We start from the raw sequence: 21,080 nt of genomic DNA, 5'->3' as shown, positions 1-21,080 counted from the left end.
GAACGCTGCCCCCTATTCAGGCTTCATCTGCCTGTTCTGCTCGATGTTCTCACTCTCTGGGCATTATTTAAAAATAAGCAGAAGGCATCCTGACCAGCACTGCTCTCTCACTCCAATATGAAGAAAGAAACCAGTCATTTATTACAGTGGGATCCTGCTGTGCACATTGGTCAAAACGTTTAGTTAAAATGTAAATCTTTGATTGCACAGGAGATCTGTTAAGGTGCTGTATGAATACTAATCTCTTTGCTTCCTCTATCTGGCCTAAGCAGTTTTTGTTCTATTATGGTCAACTTCTTGGTGTGATTTTCCTCTTCTGGGTCAGAGTGCAGGGTCTTGGTGAGAGATCTTTGGGAAAGTTCCATTCACAGCTTTGCATAAAAATAAGGAACTGCTCTAAAACCCCAACCCTGATGGGAAAACCCCAGTCCAGTGGGAATGCTGAAAGTGGACACCAGGATTATCAGAATCAAGTGACCCTAAGCACAAGCTGCCAATCACCTTGAGTTCCTGCTGTTTCCACCACCACACCTTCCACGGAAACTGGTTGAAAAACTCTTGCAAACGTCTTACTGGAATATTAATGCAAAAAACACCAAATAAAAGTCCCAATGTACAAAAAGTATCAGCTGGATATTTATTTTCTTATTCACTGCCCTTTTCATTTTAATTTTATTTTTTTCCCTCTATCCAACCATCTTGAGGTTTGGAATGATTTTCTCTTTCTGCTTCCACTGATGGAGAGGCAGGAACAAACATTTTCTCCCCCATACATCATTGGCTGAAAACTGGTTGACAGACTGGAATTTCAGCCAGTGCAGCACTCCACCAGAGTGCCACACTTCACTCAAATGATTGGTACGGTGGGACAACTGGTGGAGGCACTGCCTCACAGCTCCAGAGAACTGGGTTCAATCCCGACCTCCGGCGCTGTCTGTGCAGAGTTTGCATGTTCTCCCTGTGACCTCATGGTTTCCCCCGGGTGCTCTGGTTTCCTCCTACATCAAGGATGTGCTAGTAGGATTGGCGGCTTGTAAATTGTTCCTAGTGTAGGTAAGTGATAAAAGAATCAAAGGGGAATTATGGTAATGAGAGTCACAGAGCAATACAGCACAAAATACAAGCCCTTCAGCCCAACGAGTCCATACAGACCATGGTGCCCACCCAGCTAGTCCCAATTTCCGAGAGCGAGAGCATTGCTCTGTTGGGACCTACCATGAGCTGACTTGTATCCTCATGTGTTATATGTATAAGGAAATCTTTAGAGCAGGACTTGAACCCAGAACCTCCTGACTCTGAGGCAAAGGTGCTGCCCACAGAACCAGTAATGATCATTCCAATCAGGACAATGTGCAATTTGGAAGTGGTGACTGCTGGGTTTGACCAGATCTGTGCCAAGTTGGAAGCTGAAGGTGCCCAACAGTCGGAACGCAGTCAGAAATCGGGTGCATCTAGTTCTGCAGCATCAGCTTGCCTAACGGCACAACATGGAGAATGGCCTCTTAATGAGGATCTGCAAGGGCTGTCCCCATACCAACTGGGCCTGAACCACTGAATTCCCCGGACGATGCCAAGTCCTTGGAGAGGAGTGACAGTTGCAAAAACTGCTCCTCAAGCAGCCCTGCTCACCTGCTCTCCTCCCCTTCCAGTAGCTTCCTGTAAGTGGCAATTTCAATGTCCAGGGCCATCTTGACATTGAGCAGATCCTGATACTCTCTCAGGTGTCTCGCCATCTCATCCTTCATGTGGTGGATCTCCTGCTCCAGCCGACTGATGGTGTCCTGGTAACCGGCAGACTCAGCGGAGAACTGCTCCTCCATCTCGCGGAGCTGACGCAACAGAGACTCATTCTGCAGAAAGATACTCAAAAGGCTTACCACACAGATTCTCCTTACACAGATACCACCCAGAGTATATTCCATACTATGTCAGGCAAGCACAATTCACCAAGAAGTCCTTTTGAATCAGTGTCTGACTGTACCACCAGGCTCAAGGACAGCTTCTATCCTGCTGTTACAAGACTAGTGAACAGACCTCTTGTACGTTAAAGATGAACTCTTGACCTTACAATCAACCTTATCATGGCCCTTGCACCTTACTGTCTGCCTGCACTGCACTCTCTATAACTGTAACACTATATTCTGCATTGTTTTCCTTTTGTACTACCTCGACGTAATGTTTTGAAATGATCTGTATGGATGGCTTGCAAAGTTTTTCACCGTATCTCAATACACATGACAATAATAAACCAATTCCAACTGGCACACAAGCTGACAAATCGAAGCAGTTTAAAATCAGGTTGGTCTGTCAGAAAATCCTTCATTGCACCCTGTATTGTTGATTGACAGTTCAGTGATACAACTGGATTTACTGAACAAGAAACTATATCCAGCTGAGAAGAAAATTGGTGCTAGGGTACAGATGTAAATATACATCTCTCAACTTAAATCAAATGAAGTTTGAGTCCTTCTGAACTGAAGTTTATAGAAAAGTTTCCTATAGACTTGTATCTTACGTTAGAGTTATTGAGTTGCTGGACTTGTGATCCAAGGTGATGAATTTGAATTCACCATAGTAGAGGAGGAACTTGTAATTAAGTAAAGCTGGAATGTTTAGCTTTCCAAAAAAAGTCTCATAGTAATCATGAAACAACTGGATCATTATAAAACCCCTCCTGATTCATTAATATTCTTCAGAAAAGGAAATCTGATGTACCCCAGCACCAATTTTCTTATCGGCTGAATTTAGTTTCTTGTTCACTAAATCCACATGCATCACCAAACTGCAAATAAAGAAAATAATTCGGTTTATTTATTGTCACGTACCTGAGGTGCAAACTGTTTTGCATGCCATCCATACAGATCATTTCATCACATCAGTGCATTGAGGTAGTACAGTTACAGAGAAAGTGCAGTGCAGGCAGACAATAAGGTGCAAGGTCATAACGAGGTAGATTGTGAGGTCAAGAGTCCATCTTATCATACTAGGAAACCGTTCAACAGTCTTATAACAGCGGGATAGAAGCTGTCCTTGAGCCTGGTGATACGTGTTTTCAGGCTTTTGTATCTCCTGTCCGATGAGAGAGGGGAGAAGAGAGAATGTCCGGGGTGGGAGGGGCCTTTGATTACGTTGGCTGCTTTACCGAGGCAGCGAGAAGTGTAGACAGAGTCCATGGAGTACAGGGTGCAACGATTTTCTGATAGACCTTATCTGGTCTGTCCCCCTCACCTCCACACTGGGGGCAATTTTACAGCAGCCAATTAACTGACCATCCTGCACGTCATCGGGATGTGGGAGGAAACCTGAGCACCCAGGGGGAACCCCACGCAGTGACAGGGAGAACGTACAAACTCCACACAGACAGCACCAGAGGTCAGGATCGAACCCGGGTCTCTGGATCTGAGGGGCAGTGGCTCTACCCGCTGCACAACAGGACCCAAGACCTTCTGCATTTCCACACTCCCCACCACAGCTGGTGGTGGCATCACCACCACCCTCCCCCGTTCCACTGGCTGACTGGTGGTATCTTCAACTTACGGTTCCTCTCAGGGCATCCAGGTCGCAGGTCAGGGCCTGGATCTGGCGCCGTGACTCATTCAGGTCTTGCTTGGTCTGCCTCAGGGTCTCGTTATTCCGGTTCGCAGCATCCGTCAGGTCTGTAAACTGGGGAGCGAGAGCAGAGGGAGTCAGAGCAGGCGGCTTACCCGAGGGAGCGAGGCAGTGTATGCGCTGAGGGACAGCGGCCCAGGGAAGGAGGAGGAAATACTAACCCCTTGCCCAGGAAGCGAGCATGCTACCTCCAAGGCCAAACAACCAAGTGGTAGCCACCAAACTTCACAAATAAGGCAACGGGAAGGTACTTGTGTATCCCGAATCCAACACGAGTCACCAATAGCAGGATAAAGGGAACCTTGGGAAACGTGCCGGAGTTACGGGGAGCGATTGGACAGGCTGGGCTTGCACTCCCTGGAGTGGAGCAGGCCAAGGGATGACCCGGCAGAGGTGGACAAAATTATGAGAGGCCTAGGTAAAGCAGATAGTCAAAATCTTTTCTCCTCCATGGTGGGGGGGGGGTATCAGAAACAAAAGAGAGGAAAGCGTTTTAAAGGGGATCTGAGGGACAAGGTGGTTGATGTTTGGAACTCACTGTCAGAGGTGGTGGAGGAATCAGATACAACCACCACGTTGAAGAGGCATTTAGACAGACACTTTAAATAGGCACAGTATAGAAGGATATGGTCCTAACGGGGGCAAATGGGATTGGTGTAGATGGGCAAAAAGGTCAGCATGGACACAGTGGGCCAAAGGGCCTGTTTCTGTGCCGTACAACTTTCAATGTGAAGGTTGAACAACATTATTGTTCAAAATGTTCATTTTGTGAAATTAGACTGATTAAACCTGGCAATTTTCAGGTTCGGTCAGATTAGAAAAGACCCAACTGATTCCTCAAAGAGAGCAAGCTACCTGGCCTGGGCCTACACGTGACTCCATTCCCAAGCCACATTGTCTTGGGATGGCCAACAAATGCCAGTGTTGCCATGGTTACTCTGATTCCAGGTACAAAGACACTAATTTTGAGCCTTTTTAAAAAATATATATATTACGATGAACAGGTTTATAAACAGTTAAACACTCCCTCCCTCCACAGCACAGTGGCTGCAGCGAGTACCATCTACAAAATGTACTGCAGTAACTCGCCCAGGCTACTCTGACAGCACCTCCCAAACCATAAAATATAGGAGCAGAATTAGGCCATTCAGCCCATCGAATCTGCTCCATCAATCAATCATGGCCGACTTTTTTCAACCCCATTCTCCCACCTTCTCCCTGTAACCCTTAACCCCCTGACCGATCAAGAACCTATCAATCTCTGCCTTAAATACACCCAATGACTTGGCCTCCACAGCCGTCTGTGGCAATAAATTCCACAGATTCACCACCCTCTGGCTGAAGAAATTCCTCCTCATCTCAGTTGAGAAGGGACGTCCCTTCATTCTGAGGCTGTGCCCTCGGATCCTGGACTCTCTCACTGATGGGAACATCCTCTCCACGTCCACTCTATCCAGGCCTTTCAGTATGCAGCAGGTTTCAGTGAGACCCCCACCCCGCAACCCCGCTCCCCCATCCTTCTGAACTCCATCGAGTACAGGCCCAGAGACAACCGCTCATCATACGTTAACCCTTTCATTCCCAGGATCATTCTTGAGAGCCTCCCCTGGACCCTCTCCAGGGCCAGCACATCTTTCCTTACAGGACCCAAAACTGCTCACAGTACTCCAAATGTGGTCTGACCAACACCTTATAAAGCATCAGCATTATATCCTTGCTTTTATATTCTCGTCCTCTCAAAATGAATGCTAACATTGCATTTGCCTTCCTTACTAGCAGCTCAACCTGCAAGTTAACCTTGAGGGAACCTCAATGCTCTGCTCTATCTCCTGCCTTGAAAATCTCTGGCCCACTCCAATAACGGCCACTCCACATGGCTGTTCTGCTATAACCTGCCTCTCTTTCATTGGCTGCTTGGTCTCCCAGTAAGCCAATCCTGCTGCTGCAGTGCTCTGCTCAGCCTCCTGCCATCTCCACCAGGGAGGAGGACGAGGTCAGTGGACACACGGGAACATCACCCCATTCCTGATTTGGAAATATAATTGCCAGATATATCCACATGGTCACAGGGTCTAAACCCTGGAACCCCGTCCCCAACAGCACTGTGGGAGCACCTTCACCAGAAGGACTGCAGCGGTTCAAGGAACGGGCTTACCCCCACCTTCTCAAGGCTAAAGAGGGATGGGCAGTCAATGCTGCTCTTGCCAATGGTGTTCAGATCCCAAAAGTAATAAACTAAAAGCAGCACCCCCCCCAAGCTACAGGGGGTGAATCCCACTGCCCCTTCACCTTGGATTTGTACCACTCCTCGGCCTCTTGCACGTTCTTGGTGGCGATGGTCTCGTACTGCGTGCGGATCTCCTTCAGTGCCGCCGTCAGGTCCGGCTTGGCCACTTCCATCTCGACCTGCACCTGAGAGGCCTGCAGGTTCACCTGGAGGTCCCGCAGTTCCTGCAGTGGGGAAGGGGCGAGGAACACAGGCGCTTAGGACAGCACGCAAAACGGCAATGCGAAGTTCGAATGCTGACTGCACAATCTTTCAGGTCAGCCACTTTTCCTGGCTGGCACTGTCAACTCTCACGTGGCATTTTAAGATAAGATCTTTTAGTCACATGTACATCAAAACACAGTGAAATGCATCTTTTGCGTAGTGTGTTCTGGGGGGCAGCCCGCAAGTGTCGCCACGCTTCCGGCACCAACATAGCACGCCCACAACTTCCTAACCTGTACACCTTTGGAATGTGGGAGGAAACCGGAGCACCCGGAGGAAACCCACGCAGACACGGGAGAACGTACAAACTCCTTACAGACAGCGGCTGGAATTGAACCTGGGTCGCTGGCGCTGTAAAGCGTTACGCTAACTGCTACACTACCGTGCCTGCTGTGTTTCCTGAGACTTGGGCCATGGTGCCAAGGCTGCCATTATTGGCCATCCCCCCGGGCCTCAAGTGGTGGGCCTTTCCCCTTGAAGTGTCAGAGTGCGTGCGGGATCGTACTCAACACGACAGGTCAGTGGTAGTGTGGGCACTCTCAGTGGATCTCCCCACCTTCCGCAACAGAACTTCCGGCCATGATGCGTTGGCAGCCGCCGCCGTTTTGCTAGCACGGCTCGGACACTGCGCAAATAGAAACGTCACGCTGGTGATGTTCAGGCAAGCCCGGATTGGGCTTGAAGTGACGGCAAGGGGAGTTCGACGACTGTTGATTCTGGAACGCAAGCCTTCTGCGCTAGAGTCTGTGCTGTGGGTTTCAGAGATGGATAGTGGTACAGCACGGAACCAGGCCCTTCAGCCCATCGAGTCTGTGCTGACCATCAGCCACCATTTACCCTGATTCCATTTTATTCTCCCCACATTCCCATCAACTCCCCCCAGATTCTACCCCTCACCCACACACCAGGGGCAACTTACAGCAGCCAATTAACCCACTGACCCGCACGTCGTTGAGATGTGGGAGGAAACCGGAGCACCCGGGGGAAACCCACACGGTCACAGGGAGAACGCGCAAACTCCACACGGACAGCGCCCGAGGTCAGGATTGAACCTGGGTCTCCAGATCTGTGAAGCAGTGGGGCTCATCCAGTTCAAAAGGCCTGCTGTCTCAAAATGGGAAACATCTCATTTCTTCCTGGGAACTCAGCAGATCTGGGAATTGATGACATTTGCTGGGACTCTGAGAACTTTAGTGTGAACTCTGGGTCACTGCAAACTGAATAGACACTGCCCCCATCATTTCCACCCCCCTCCCCGACAACAGCACGAACCCAGCCACTTGTCAGTTGAGTCAGCGGTCTCAGGGTCTACTCACTGTGCAATGACAGGGCACATGCTCTCACAGAGGGTAGTGGGGCACCCGATCCATTTCTTCATCCCCCAGAAATTGCGAAGACAACTGGCAGATGACAGATTCACACTGGGCAAAGGACACTGAGTGACGGGGAGGGGCGGTGGGCAGTTGGAGTCGGGGTCACCTGGGATCTCGCTGAATGGAATGGGGTTTGAGAAGCTGATCAGCCTCCTCCTGTTCCCGTGTTGCTCTGAGTTTTTACCATGGAGAGCCTTGCAGGAGATACCTGGCGTGCTGGTAGCACCATACTGCTCAGCACAGTGGCGCAGCAGGTAGAGCCACTGCCTCTCAGCGCCAGAGACCCGGGTTCGATCCTGACCTCCAGCGCTGTCTGTGTGGAGTTTGCACATTCTCCCCCGGGTGCTCCAGTTTCCTCCCACAGACGTGCGGGTTGGCAGGTTAATTGGTTACCGTAATTTATCCCTAGCGTAGCCGGGGAGAATGGGAGGAAAGGCAGGAATGTTAATTGGCAGGCGAGAGACGATAGGTTACACAGACATAAGTGGGGCACTGGGATTAATGGGCGTGCTCCAAGAGCTAGTATAGACTTGATGGGCCAAATGGCCTCCTCCTATGCCATAAGGAAATATGAACGTGGAATCAGAACCATGGTGGGGAATACAGGCAACAGGTAAACAGCTAACAAAATGGCCCATCACCTCATCATGTAACTTCTTGAGAAATTCGATTTCATCCAGTAAAGATTCCACCTTCCTCTCCAGCTCCAGCCTGGCCAAAGTCGCATCGTCAACGTCCTGTGGGGTCAAGCACAAGGATGTCAGAGATAGAAGCGGGAGTAGGCCATTCGGCCCCTCGTGGCTGTTCTGCCATTCAGTACAATTGTGGCTGATCCTCTGCCTCAGCACAACCTCCCTGCACTAACCCCTCATGCCTCAAATGGGAGGGAAGCGGGGGGGGGGGGTGAGGAGGTTGGGGGGAGGCAGAAGAAGAAAAGTGGATAAAGAAAAAGATAATTCGTACTTTAAAATCGCTCTGATGGGCGAGATGTCACGATAGCATTGTTTGCTCTGAGGTAACTCTGGAGTCAGTCATATAGCACGGAAACAGGCCCTTTGGCCCAACTCACCCATGCCGGCCAAGATGCCCAGCTAAGCTAGTCCCATTTGGCCCATGCCCCTCTGAACCATTCCCATCCATGTACCTGTCCAAGTACCTTTCAAAATGTAGTTAATGTACCTGCCTCGACCACTTCCTCTGGCAGCTCGTTCCATATACAGACCACCCTGTGTGTGTAGTAGTTACCCCTCAAGTCCCTTTTAAATCTTTCCCCTCTCACCTTAAACCTACGCCTTCTAGTTTTTGATTCCCCAACTCCGGATGAAAACGTATTCAGATTTCTGTTTACTGGGATTATTGTTCCTCACGCATGATTTAAGTAAACTCTCCCAGCATCTCGAGTGGTTGATGTTTTGCAACCCACTATGGTGCAAATTCCATCGTAAACACATCAAATGCCGTGAGCCTGGTGTTGCGGATGTGCCCAATCCACATCCACTCGATTTGCCAACATCTGCCTCAATTTGGGATCCCAGTCCTCACAGCAGAGTCCATGGATAGACAGCGGGCGAGAGCCGAATCGGATTCGGCTGCAATGTCCTGGAACATCTGATGAATGTGGCAAGAGTAGGAGACCATTCAGCCCCTCAAGTTGGTTCTATCATCCATTGAGGTCTTGGCCAAGCTGTGCTCTTAATACACCTGCCTTGGCTCCACATCCCTTAACCTAGGATGCACAAAAAAAGTCTATCGCACTTGGTTTGAAGATAAATAATGGAATGAGCATCAAGTGTTTAAGGTGGGAGTGAATTCAACCACTTGTATGAGTAAGCACCTCTTGAACTGTCTTCCAAACACCAAACCATTTCAAAACCCACTGCATTCCCTAAACTGTCCCCTCCCACTTGAGCATCCACATCCTCATTTAGTTTCATAGTGTGGAGCACCCTTTAGTCATAGACATACGTAAAAAGCAACGCACGTTGTCATTTGCTGCCACTGATTGTATGGCCATGCGTGCAGGCTGCCAGAGGGCGCCTGTCACGGACCAACCTTCGGTACCCTGCATTGGAGTCACCCCCCACCACCATAGACTGGCATCAGGTGCTTGCCGACAATAAATAGCGCTCGGGTTCCGGTCCAACACCAGCATACTTACGCAGCACCGTGCTGCCCTGTATGCTCCATGCTGCCCCAGGCTCGGGTTCCCAATCCACTCGGGACATGCAACAGTCCGGCGTTAAAGAAGCTGGCGGTCAACGTACTTGGAGGGTGGCACTTGCTGACCTGCATTTCTATAGCGCCTTCCCAGATATCCTCAAATGCTTTACAGCCAATGAACCAATTGTCACATTGAAAACATAGCAGACAGTTTGCGCACAGCAAGGTCCCACAAACGGCGACGTGGTACTGACTAGTTGATCCATTTTGTGAAAGTGACCAAAACGCAAGTATTGGCCAGGATGCTCAGGAGAACTCCTTCAACATAGCACCTACAGCTTTTACATTCACCCAAGAGTGGAGATAGGGCTTCAGTTTACACTACTGTAACAACATGGTACTGCACTACAACATCAGCCTGGATTTTGTGCTCAAATCCCTGGCACAGGACTCAAGTCCGCTCTTGAGGGGCGAGCTTATGACCAGCCACACCACAAAGATCTGACTGACTACAAACAAAGATCTGGAGACTTCTTCGCGATGGTCCACTAACAATTGCAGCCACGTCTTCTATCTCCTTTCCTGCTCCCACTGTGGGGCGGTTAGTGTAACGCTATTACAGCGCCAGTGACCCGGGTTCGATTCCACGGCAGTCTATAAGGAGTTTGTACGTTCTCCCCATGTCTACGTGGGTTTCCTCCGGGTGCTCCGATTTCCTCCCACATTCCAAAGACGTACAGGTCAGGAGCTGTGGGCATGCTATGTTGGTGCCAGAAGCATGGCAACACTTGTGGGCTGCCCCCAGCACATTCTCAGTAACGCAAAAAGGTGCATTTCACTGTGTTTTGATGTACATGTGACTAACAAAGAAATATCTTCATCTTAAACTCCCTGCTGACCACTTGGTCACCCAGAGGCAGTAGTGGGAGCTCTGCCCAGATACAAGAACAATAGTCCTGGGGAAACTGTGTAAAATCACTACAAGCATCCCCCATCTCCCCGCTCTGAGCTACCATCATCAAGGATGTCAGAAGGATGATCTGAATCCAGTTTCCTCCAATCAGTGCTAAAGGATAACGAGGTGACAGAGACGATAACGTTCTCTCTATGTAGCACTTTGGACATGTTAAGAATTTGATAAAGTGCCAACATTTGGTTAATAAAGACTAAGTGACAGGGAGGGTGCAACTGTGCACATCTACTGAGAAGGGGCACTCAGAGTTCAATCGCTGGGATTAAAATAAGAATTCACCGAGGATGATCAACACCCTCAACTGAGAAAAGTAGCTGACCATTCAATCGGCTGTGAACCTACCTCTATACTGTCTGGTGGAACAAAGGGAGCTTTCTGCAGAGGAGGTGGGCTTATGAGAGCTGCGAGTTCCTCGGAGTGAATATCACCGATAGCCTGTGCTGGTCCAACCACAGATGCCACAGCCAAGAAAACTCACCAGTGTCTCTATTTCCTCAGGAGGCTAAAGAAATTCGGCATGTCCCCGTCAACTCTCACCAATTTTTAATCGATGCACCATAGAAAGCATCTTATCTGGATGCATCACAGTTTGGTACAGCAACTGCTCTGCCCAGGACTGCAAGAAACTGCAGAGAGTTGTGGACACAACCCAGCGCATCACAGAAACCAGCCTTCCCTCCAAGGACTCTGTCTACACTTCCCACTGCCTCTGTAAAGCAGCCAGCATAATCAAAGACCCCTCCCACCCTGGACATTCTCTCTTCTCCCCCCTCCCATCAGGCAGAAGATAAAGGCCTGAAAGCACATACCACCAAGCTCAAGGACAGCTTCTATCTTGCTGTTACAAGATCATTGAACAGTTCTCTAGTACGATAAGATGGACTCTTGACCTCAAAATCTACCGTTATGGCCTTGCATCTTATTGTCTGCCTGCACTTTCTCTGTAACTGTAACCCTATATTCTGTAGTCTTATCATTTTCCCTTGTACTACCTCAATGCACTGTTGTAATGAAATGATCTGTATGGATGGCATGCAAAACAAAGTTTCTCACTGTACCTCGGTACATGTGACAATAATAAACCAATGAGATTCTCCACTTTTTCTTCCCCCTCATCCTGGTTTGATTGGAAAAGTCTGCCTTCGGAGAAATACTTCACTAGCTCTGTGAATGCCGAGATGTCTCGCTAAGTGTAACCAATTAGGAACATCCCTCCCTTTGCTTATTTGCGCTGAGCAGGGTAGCGACAAACCAGGTTCAGCCACAACTCCCATTCCCTGTGGATTTTCCCCACTTATTTTATAGGCATGGGCACAAACAAGCTCTCTAAATGCAGCAACGGCTATTATTTTCATGCTGGTGATGAGCTTTTGGTGCAGATAATGAGTGAAATTATACAACACCCCCTCCAAAATCTTAGTAAAACCCCAAAAGCACCATTTATAGAGACTGAATCTATTGTTTCTGAGGTGTCAAGTTTTTTGGAGCTCAGATTTTTCAGGTGGAACCACAGTGAAACCTGAGATTTATGGGCACATTCAGGTTGCTTCTTTTTTGCTTTATTTTCTTTAAAATGATCACCGTGTGGGCTGAAATAGTTTTCAGTGGAATGGGGAGCTCTTTACCCAGCATCCATTGCTGCAAAGAAAGCCCTCAATCCCCGACACAGAACCTTAGAACTATTCAGTCCCAGAGAGATTTCTCTGCTTCTATAGCATTTTTTTTCCAATTATTTGTTCACTAATGTGTTGTGGAGGTCATTGGCAACACCGGCATTTATTGTCCAGATAACTGTCCCCGCAGAACTGAGGAGGCAGTAAAGAGTCAACCACATTGGTGAGCCCAGAGTCACATATAGCCTAGACCAACAAGGACAACAGATCTCCTTCCCAAAAGGACAGCACTGAACCGTTTGGGCTGTTAGAACAATCCAGTTGGTTCATGGCAGCCATTACCGACACCAGATTTTTTATTTTGTTTCATCCAGAGTTTAATCTGGGCAAGTGTGATTTTTGCACTCTGGGAGATCAAACATAAAGGGACAGTACACAGTTAATGGCAGGACTCTTATCAGCATTAATGTACAGAGGGATCCTGGGGACTAAGTCCATAGCTTCCTGAAAGTGGCTGCACAGGTTGATAGTGCGGTAAAGGCAGTGCATGGCATGCTTGCCTTTATTAATCGAGGCATTGAGTTCAAGAGTCTGGCAGTCATGATGCAGCTTTAAAAAAAGCCCCGGTTAGGCTTCATCTGGAGTACTGTATTCAATTTTGGTCGCCCCATTACAGGAAGGATGTGGAGGCTTTGGAGAGGGTGCAGAAGCGGTTTACTAGAATTTCTGCCTGGATTTGAGGGCATGTGCTTTTAGGAGAGGTTGGGCAAACTTGGGTTGTTTTTCCTCTGGACTGGCAGAGGCTGAGGGGAGACCTGATAGAAGTTTATAAAATTATGAGAGGCATAGAGTAGATAGTCAGTATCTTTCTCCAGGGTTGAAATGCTTAATACTAGAGGGCATGCATTCAAGATGAGAGGGGGCAAGTTCAAAGGAGATTTGCAGGGCAAGTTTTTTTTAAAAAAAAGCACAGAGTGGTGGGTACCTGGAACGTGCTGCCAGGGGTGGGGGTGGAGGCAGATACGATAGCAGTGTTTAAGAGGCTCTTAGATTGGTGCATGAATAATGCAGAGAATGGACACTGTGCAGGCAGAAGGGATTAGTTTAATTAAGTGTCATAAACTTAATTAGTTCGGCACAACATCATGGGCCGAAGGGCCTGTTCCTGTACAGTTCTATGTCCCAAATTGGTTGAATTTAAATCTCCCAACTGTCCCAGTGGGATTTGAACTCACATCCATGGATCAATAACCCAGGCCTCTGGATACCAGCTGGTTAAAGAGCCCTCCACTCCAAAAAGACCTTCCCTTCACTCATTGCCACCTCATTCATAACTGGAGGAGCATTTTTGCTTTAAGACGTAGTTGACTTGGGGGGAAGCTGAAGGCTTTCCAAGATTTGTTGTTTGTCAGGGCCCTTGGTTTCACACTCCATTTTGTACCCTGCACCATTTGAATTATTTGGGTCTCCCAGTTTGACTATTTTTTTGCAAGTGGACATTTTTTGACATTTATGCAAATTTCACTTAATCTCCTTTCTTTAGTTCAAACCACGCATTGGTCATTTCTGCTCATCAGTCCAGACCACTCACCTTCCTGAACAGAACCAGGTTATTTTCGGCATCATCCCTCTTCTGGGCTTCCTCTTCCAACCTGCAGCACAATTACAGGCGAGCGTTACTGAGATCCCAGCCAGAGAATAAAACACTGGACCTTCACAGAGCTCCCCCTCAGTCATGCTGATGCAGGTGAACGGACATTAAACCTGGAGGCTTCTCTCTAGTTACCAAACTGCAGTGAGGTGCGTAGCTAAACTTAAAAACGGCACGCAATTTGCAAAGGTTTGCTTAGAAATGCAGTGACCGTTACTTTGTAGGCAAATGCTGCAGCTGTGTTTTGAGCAGAGCAAGATCTCACATTAGAAAATGCCACATGTTCTGTTTGGGCACTGTGACCACTTCAGGGTACATCTCACACACACACTGGCTGGGGATGGGAGAGGCCAATTTCCAGTTGGGGAACTCCCCCTCCCACACCTTTTTCCACCCCATCAGTGACATTGGCCGAAGCAGGAGCGTTGACCACAGCTCCTGGGTTTAGTTTAAACCATCCTCCCTCTTCACTCCCCAACAAACCATTGAAAGAATGTGCCTCAGATTAATAGAACTGTGGCCATTTGGCCCATCAAGTCTGCACTGCCCATTAACACTGACCTTATTTTATTATGGGCCCTCAGATTAATAGAACTGTGGCCATTTGCCTCTCATGACCTCGTACACTATTTTTACACCTCGGCCAAAAGACAGCACCTCCCCCAAAGTAGTACACCTCTCCACTCAGTACTAAATTGGGGCATCGGTCTAGATTATCCTCCAACATCCAGGTTTGTGACTCAACCAGAGGCCGATACAGTGTACCAGGAAGAAAGCTGTAGAGTTAAGAGACATACAGCACAGAAACCGGCCCTTCAGCCCACCGAGTCTGCACTGCCCATTGACACTAACCTTATATTATCCCATTTTATTCTCCCCACATTCCAAAGTGGCCAAAGCAATCAGTGCAAATGGATTAGTTTGGCAACGTCAGTGATAAGACAGTATTGATAAGAAATTTAAGTTACTTTCACCCAGGGGTTCAACCTGCCAGGAACTGACTCAGGGACAAATATGTTGCCAACTGAGGTATCCTTAGAATCTCAATGAAGAGGCGTCAATTTGGAGGGGTGGTTTCAGGATGAAGTGAGGTTCCTGTCCCGCCTCTTAATTCCTCAGGAGGTTAAAGAAATTCGGCATGTCCCCGTTGACCCTCACCAATCTTTAACCGATGCACCATAGAAAGCATCCTATCTGGATGCATCACAGCTTGGTACAGTAACTACTCTGCCCAAGACTGCAAGAAACCGCAGAGTTGTGGACACAGCTCAGCACATCACGGAAACCAGCCTCCTCTCCATGGACTCTGTCTACACTTCTCGCTGCCTCAGTAAAGCAGCCAACATAATCAAAGACCCCACCCACCCCAGACATTCTTCTCCCCCCCCCCCCCCCCCCAAATCGGACAGAAGATACGAAAGCCTGAAAGCACGTACCACCAGGCTCAAGGACAGCTTCTATCCCACTGTTATAAGACTATTGAACGGTTCCCTAGTACGATGAGACGGACTCTTGACCTCAATCTACCTCGTCATGACCTTGCACCTTATTGTCTACCTGCACTGTACTTTCTCTGTAACTGTTTTATTCTGCATTGTTATTGTTTCCCTTGTACTACCTCAGTGTACTGTTGTAATGAAATGATCTGCATGGATGACATGCAAAACAGTTTTTCACTGTACCTCAGTACATGTGACAATAATAAACCAATTACCATTTACCAACCGCAGAGCTTCTACTAGCCAACTGTTTTGGAAGGCTATCTTTCTGATGCATGAACACAGGATTCAAAACAGACCCCACGCCACCTCCCCAAAAGTTACCCCGTCCATTCCCATGGTCCCATGCCAGGGTGCAGGGTTAGGACCCAGGAGTGCCAACAGCTCTTTGATACCTCACCCAAATTGGCAATCTGTGACACTTGACTCACAACAGCCCTGCACTTCAGTCATTTAACCATCCATGCTCAACCTCAGCAGAGATTCCCCAGCAAGAGTTGTCGCTCAGTGACCAGGAGCGACGACGCTGTGTGCTTTGTCACCTCCCCAGCCCCAGGAGGGTGCTGAGCTCCATCCGGGGCCTTGTCACAGGCTCTGCTAACTAAGGACAGGCCTGGGTGCGATCTTCTGATCTGAGTTGAGCATTACGAAGACCGGGAAGATTTGTCAGTAAATAGACATTCAGCAAAAGAACAGACACAAGAACAGAAAAGCAGGAGGAAAAGGAATAGGCCACTCAGCCCTTCAAGCCTACCCAACCATTCAACATCATGGCTGATCTGCCCTAGGGCTCAATTCCTCCTCTGGGACAGTTCCCCATAACCCTCAATTCCCTGGGGATAACGGTCAGCAAAGTCCACCAGGATGGAATAAAATCACGTTTAATAAACTCCAGTCCAACAGTAACTGTCTCAAATTGTGAGGGGACAATGGTGTTTGGGAAGAGGCGACCCTCCATCTTGTGATCTTGTCAATATAACGGCCCAGATGTCAGGGTAACCCATTCCCGAGGAGACAGCCTGCAAATCTGACTGGCCTTCACGTGGAAAGAATTCAGAGCCAAGCTCCCTGAAGTGTCTATCAATGGGATTTGGAAAACTAAACAAGGCAAGGGAGGGGGAAACTCATTTGTATACAGTTCCCACCTCTTAATGTGCATACCTCCGCTTCACTCTGCTTGTGTTTAAGTGACTGAAACGGATTTTCATGCAGGTAATTTGAATGCAACTTTCTGGAGAAAGGATCTTGCTTTGACTGTATGAAGTTGCAGCAATGTCCGTTCCCTCCGCACTGTGGGGAGGCTCCAAGTTGCCTTGGTTTATTGTACAATTGATTACTTGCTGCAATTTGCATACCCCACTCCACCTCAGAGGGACACAACGGTGTCAGCTGACACTGCGTTTAAAAAGCTCGATCAAGCTGCAACCTTCAGCTCTGAAAACATCTTCACAGCTGGTTACATCCCAGAGTTAGTGAGGCAAATCCTGAAAGCAAGAGGGTGGGGAGGGAGATTTACTCTGGTTGCTGTTTGAGACGTCACGTTGCATTTGACTGCATTTGTAATGGAGCTACACAATCAGGCCCCGAATAATCCCACCCCTCTCAAATGTTAACGCTAGCAACTTCCAAACACAGTATGCAATAATTCGACCCTCTGCCTTTGCATGGCTGCAACACAGCCGTACTTTGTAGTGTCTGAGGTCTACAGAAGCACTCACTTTAGTCTGTGGTGCTACCTACAAAGCAGCGGCTGTGGGCTGCGAGATCAGGAGAGCTTCTCCTTACTGGGAATCGGCTGCCAGAACCCTCCCAGCACCTCAGCTAAATGGACACCCTTCACCACTGAGCTTCAGCGGCCTATCTGACCTCAGGAAGGGAACGCTGCCAACTGCCACAGTCCAGGCTGCAGGAGTACGTGCTGAGGGACACACTGAAGCTTAGTGCGGCCAACGCAAAGGCTCTGTGGGGAAATACCACAGTCCAGCCACCTCTGAGCGTCGAGGGGCCAGGTCCTGCGGAACAGCACAGCAAACACTTGCTGGGTATATCATTCAAAGAGGCCATACAGGTGGCAGTGGTGCTTTGTACATTGAACTTGTGGCACCTGTGAATGCAGTGACTTGACGATACAATGTACAAACTGGTTGTCACTCAGTGTAAAGCCAGCCATGTACTGTTTGCATTTCTTGCATAAGATTTGTTCATAAAAATATATTTTGAAATAGAAGAGTTAGACTGTGGAAGGCAGCTCCTCCGATCTCTACACCGCCTTCAACCAGCCTCGTGCACACAAACACTTTACAACCATCGTCACAAAGTCATCCATCACCCCCCTGCTCAATGATGCTTGTACCAGTAACTCAGCTGGAACCTTCCTGGGCCGTACAGGTTATGGTGATACTGGACAGGTTCTCTTTCATTCACCCAGATGTTTGGGGTGGTGGGGGGGGGGGGAGAATTAAATTGCTGGCCCCCACTTACTGCAGACGACCTACCTCAGCCTTCTCTCAAGAGACTCACAAGAAAGGGCCTTCGGCCAATTCAATTCACTCAACATCAAGAAACAACTGGGAGCAGCGAACATAGCAAAGGCACCATCCTGTCTCCAGCGCAGAAGGCCTGCACTCCAGGACTGATGGCTGGTCCAGCACAGGAACAATGCTGGCATCCATCAGGCGAGATGGGAAACTGGCCAGATCCACAATAAGCAGGCTGAATCCAATCCTACCAATTACCAGTGTTGTCAACCAAGAACACTGCAGCAGAATTATGAGAGGCATAGATAGATGGGGTAGATAGCTGGAGTCTGTTTCCCATGGTAGGGGTGCCTGAAACTAGAAGGCATAGGTTTATGGTGGGGGAGGAGGTTTAAAGGGGACCTGAGGGGTACATTTTTCACACTAAGAGTAGTTGGTATCTACAATGAGCTGCCAGAGGTGGTGGAGGCAGGAACAAGAACATTTAAGAGGCATCCACAGGTTCTTGAATGAGCAGAGCACAGAGATATGGAATTAGTGCTGGCAGGTGGGATTAGTACGGGTAGGCACGATGGTCAGCATAGACACAGTGGGCCGAAGGGCCTGTTTCCGTGCTGTACAATTCTATGACTCTATAACTTCCTAAGGAATGGCTGACAGCAGCTCCCAAACCCACACCCTCCACTTCCAAGGACCAGGACAACAGGCACAGAGAGCACCACCACCTGCAGGTTCCCCTCCAATCACACACCACCCCGACTTGGAAATACATCCCCATCCCTTCATCGTCACCGAGTCTAGATCCCAGAACTCCCTCCCCTACAGCACCTTCACCAGAAGAACTGCAGTGGTTCAAGGTGGCAGCTCACCCCCACCTTCTCAGGGGGGAATGAGGGATGGGCAAAAAATGCTGGTCTTGCCTACAATGCCCAGATCCCAGAAATTAATAAAAAGATCCAGAAGCCCCAACCCTCCAGGTTTTCCATCACAGTTTGAGAGGAAGGCACTACAAACAATTAACTTTTTTAAAATTTTCTTTCTCATTCTAAGCCCAGTCTTTGGCCATTCTCTATGGCGACTCACTTCGTGTACCACATGCGTGGTCCAAAAAAAGCCTCGGTGATGACTGAAGGAGCCACAGGTGGGTTGTTCAAAGGCCCAGTGGGCCACCTGGTGAAGTACAGAGTCTCACACCAGGACAGTCTTGGCTGAGGAAAACAGTGTCGGTTTGGAACTCCACCAGACAGCAGGTACCTGGCCTCAGCTGGGCTGACGCCTCAGTGATCCCCCGGCTAGAGAGGAGGAAAACAATCCTACGGTGCCACGCCTAATCCCAAAGAACAAGATGTCCACCAATCCAACCACATCCCTTCTGCAGCACTGTCAAAGACTACAGGGCTAAGTCAGAGAGCAGAGCTCGAACCCACGACCCTCTGCCTCAATAGAGGAGAGCCAAGGCTCAGCAGCCAGTTTCCTGGCTTATTCCCCACCACTCTTCGAATATGGGAACAACATTCACTACCCTCCAGTCTTCCGGTACCTCACCCGTGGCTGAGCATGACGCAAAGGTCTCCGTCAGAGCCCCAAACAATTGCCTCCCTTGCTTGCCATAACACCCTACGATAGATCTCATCAGGCCCTGGGGACTTGCCCGCCTTAATGTGCATCAACATCTCTTAACACATCCCCTTTCCTGATACACACATGTTCCAGACCATCAACATACACCTCCCTTCAACTCTCCATCCTCCCCATCCCTCTCCCTGGTGAAGACCGGTCCTGATACAGGGTCTCGATCCAAAACTTCAACAATTCCTTTCCCTCCACAGATGCTGCTTGGCCCAGAGTTCCTCCAGCAGCTTGTTTTTTGCTCCCTAATCTTACAGGGACTGCCGACTCCAAACTCTTGCTATTTCGCTCCCACTTATCCGACGTTTTTCCCCTCTAGCAGCCGCTCCCAACCTACATTTGCCAGGTCCTAGCTTACGCTACTGAAGTTAGCCCTCCCCCGGTTTAAGATCTTAACTCTAGGTCCAACCTTCTTTTCCATGATTACCTTAAAGCTTATCGAATTGTGGTCACTGCAAAGGGAACTTTCCTCATCTTCCCCCATTCCATGGATTCCTGATAAACAATTTGATGTCCAGATACACGTTTGCCATGAAATTGACTTCCAGAAGTTTACCTTTTCTGAAGAGTTGTTTGGGTCACAGCCACAATTGTGGTGTTAGTCCCAACTGTCAGATACCCATTACGTTTTATTCTGTGCAGTAGTGAGGTTGTAAATAAAAGCTATTTTGTCTTGAATGATTTGCTTTCCTTTTATTCTTTTGTGGTGCTTGCACAGATATAACCCCCTATAGATAGTATCTGTGAACAGAGAACTAGATATTAAAAATTAAATGCCTTCAATTAGCTCCCCCTTTAATAATGGATCAGGTTAATAGACAATGATAGAAAATGGTACCATTGAGAAATGATGCATTTGATCAGAGTTAATGGAATGAAGGTTAACCGTTAACGGAAACCACTTACTCATCTTTGAATTCAGTCTTCAATTAAGAGTCAAAAACAATTAACCCAACAGATGGCAGGAAACCCAGGGTCAAGTTTCACAGGAAAGTGCTGATATTGAATGGGTGTAAAACCAGTTATAGCTCAGTGTGTCAGTTTCCAAAAGCTAAAATTATCTCCAATGTTTCAGATTTTGTGGCCAAGACTGGGAAGTTACCGGCCCTTCCATTGAAGTCAGTAGCCCGGGTATTGGAATCCAAACTAATTAAGGATTAATTCTCAAAGCTGCCCAAGTTTGTCTTTCACCACACGTCAACTCGAAGGAACACAGAGTGGCATCAACCACTATACGCTGCCATTTCTGGTCTCACAAAACCCTTTGATTTCGTCAATTGAGCGGGACTGTGGAGTACCCTTCTCAAATTTGCCTGCTGCTAGAAATTCAGCTGAAGCTTGTAACTGCTTCAGAATGCATGCAAGCCACAACCTTAACCAACAGGGCCACAACAGGCTACATCACCACCCCAACACTTCGCTCAATCTTTCTCACCACAGTGCTGCACTTCACCTTCAATAAACTTCCTGCTGGACTGGAGCTAACCTCCAGGATTAATGAGAAAGTGTTTGACTACGTCACCTCCAGTACCAAGGTCGCTCCAATCTTAAAGATGTAGAACACTTGCTTTAGCAAACATTCAGAGGTACCACTAGCACAGTCTC

The 21,080-nt window shown here is 48.3% G+C and overlaps 1 protein-coding gene across 2 annotated transcripts in view; it reads right to left on the bottom strand.

The window, feature by feature from the left end:
• LOC127566937 (peripherin-like) overlaps window positions 1–21,080 on the bottom strand; it is a 35,904-nt gene that overhangs the window by 8,023 nt on the left and 6,801 nt on the right. The window contains exons 2-7 of one of the 2 annotated variants that reach the window (XM_052009473.1): window positions 13,811–13,871; window positions 8,115–8,210; window positions 5,899–6,060; window positions 3,538–3,663; window positions 1,630–1,850; window positions 502–572 (exon numbers count right to left, since the gene is read on the bottom strand). In XM_052009473.1, the coding sequence (XP_051865433.1) occupies window positions 502–572; window positions 1,630–1,850; window positions 3,538–3,663; window positions 5,899–6,060; window positions 8,115–8,210; window positions 13,811–13,871 (737 nt within the window). The remainder of the gene's footprint in view (window positions 1–501; window positions 573–1,629; window positions 1,851–3,537; window positions 3,664–5,898; window positions 6,061–8,114; window positions 8,211–13,810; window positions 13,872–21,080) is intronic. The other variant, XM_052009472.1, reaches the window with a different exon arrangement.

Source organism: Pristis pectinata, chromosome X (assembly GCF_009764475.1).
Source record: "Pristis pectinata isolate sPriPec2 chromosome X, sPriPec2.1.pri, whole genome shotgun sequence".
In the NCBI taxonomy this organism is placed as follows: domain Eukaryota; kingdom Metazoa; phylum Chordata; class Chondrichthyes; order Rhinopristiformes; family Pristidae; genus Pristis; species Pristis pectinata.
The sequence above is the reverse complement of the archived record's forward strand: the minus strand, read 5'-3'. Positions and strand labels throughout refer to the sequence as shown.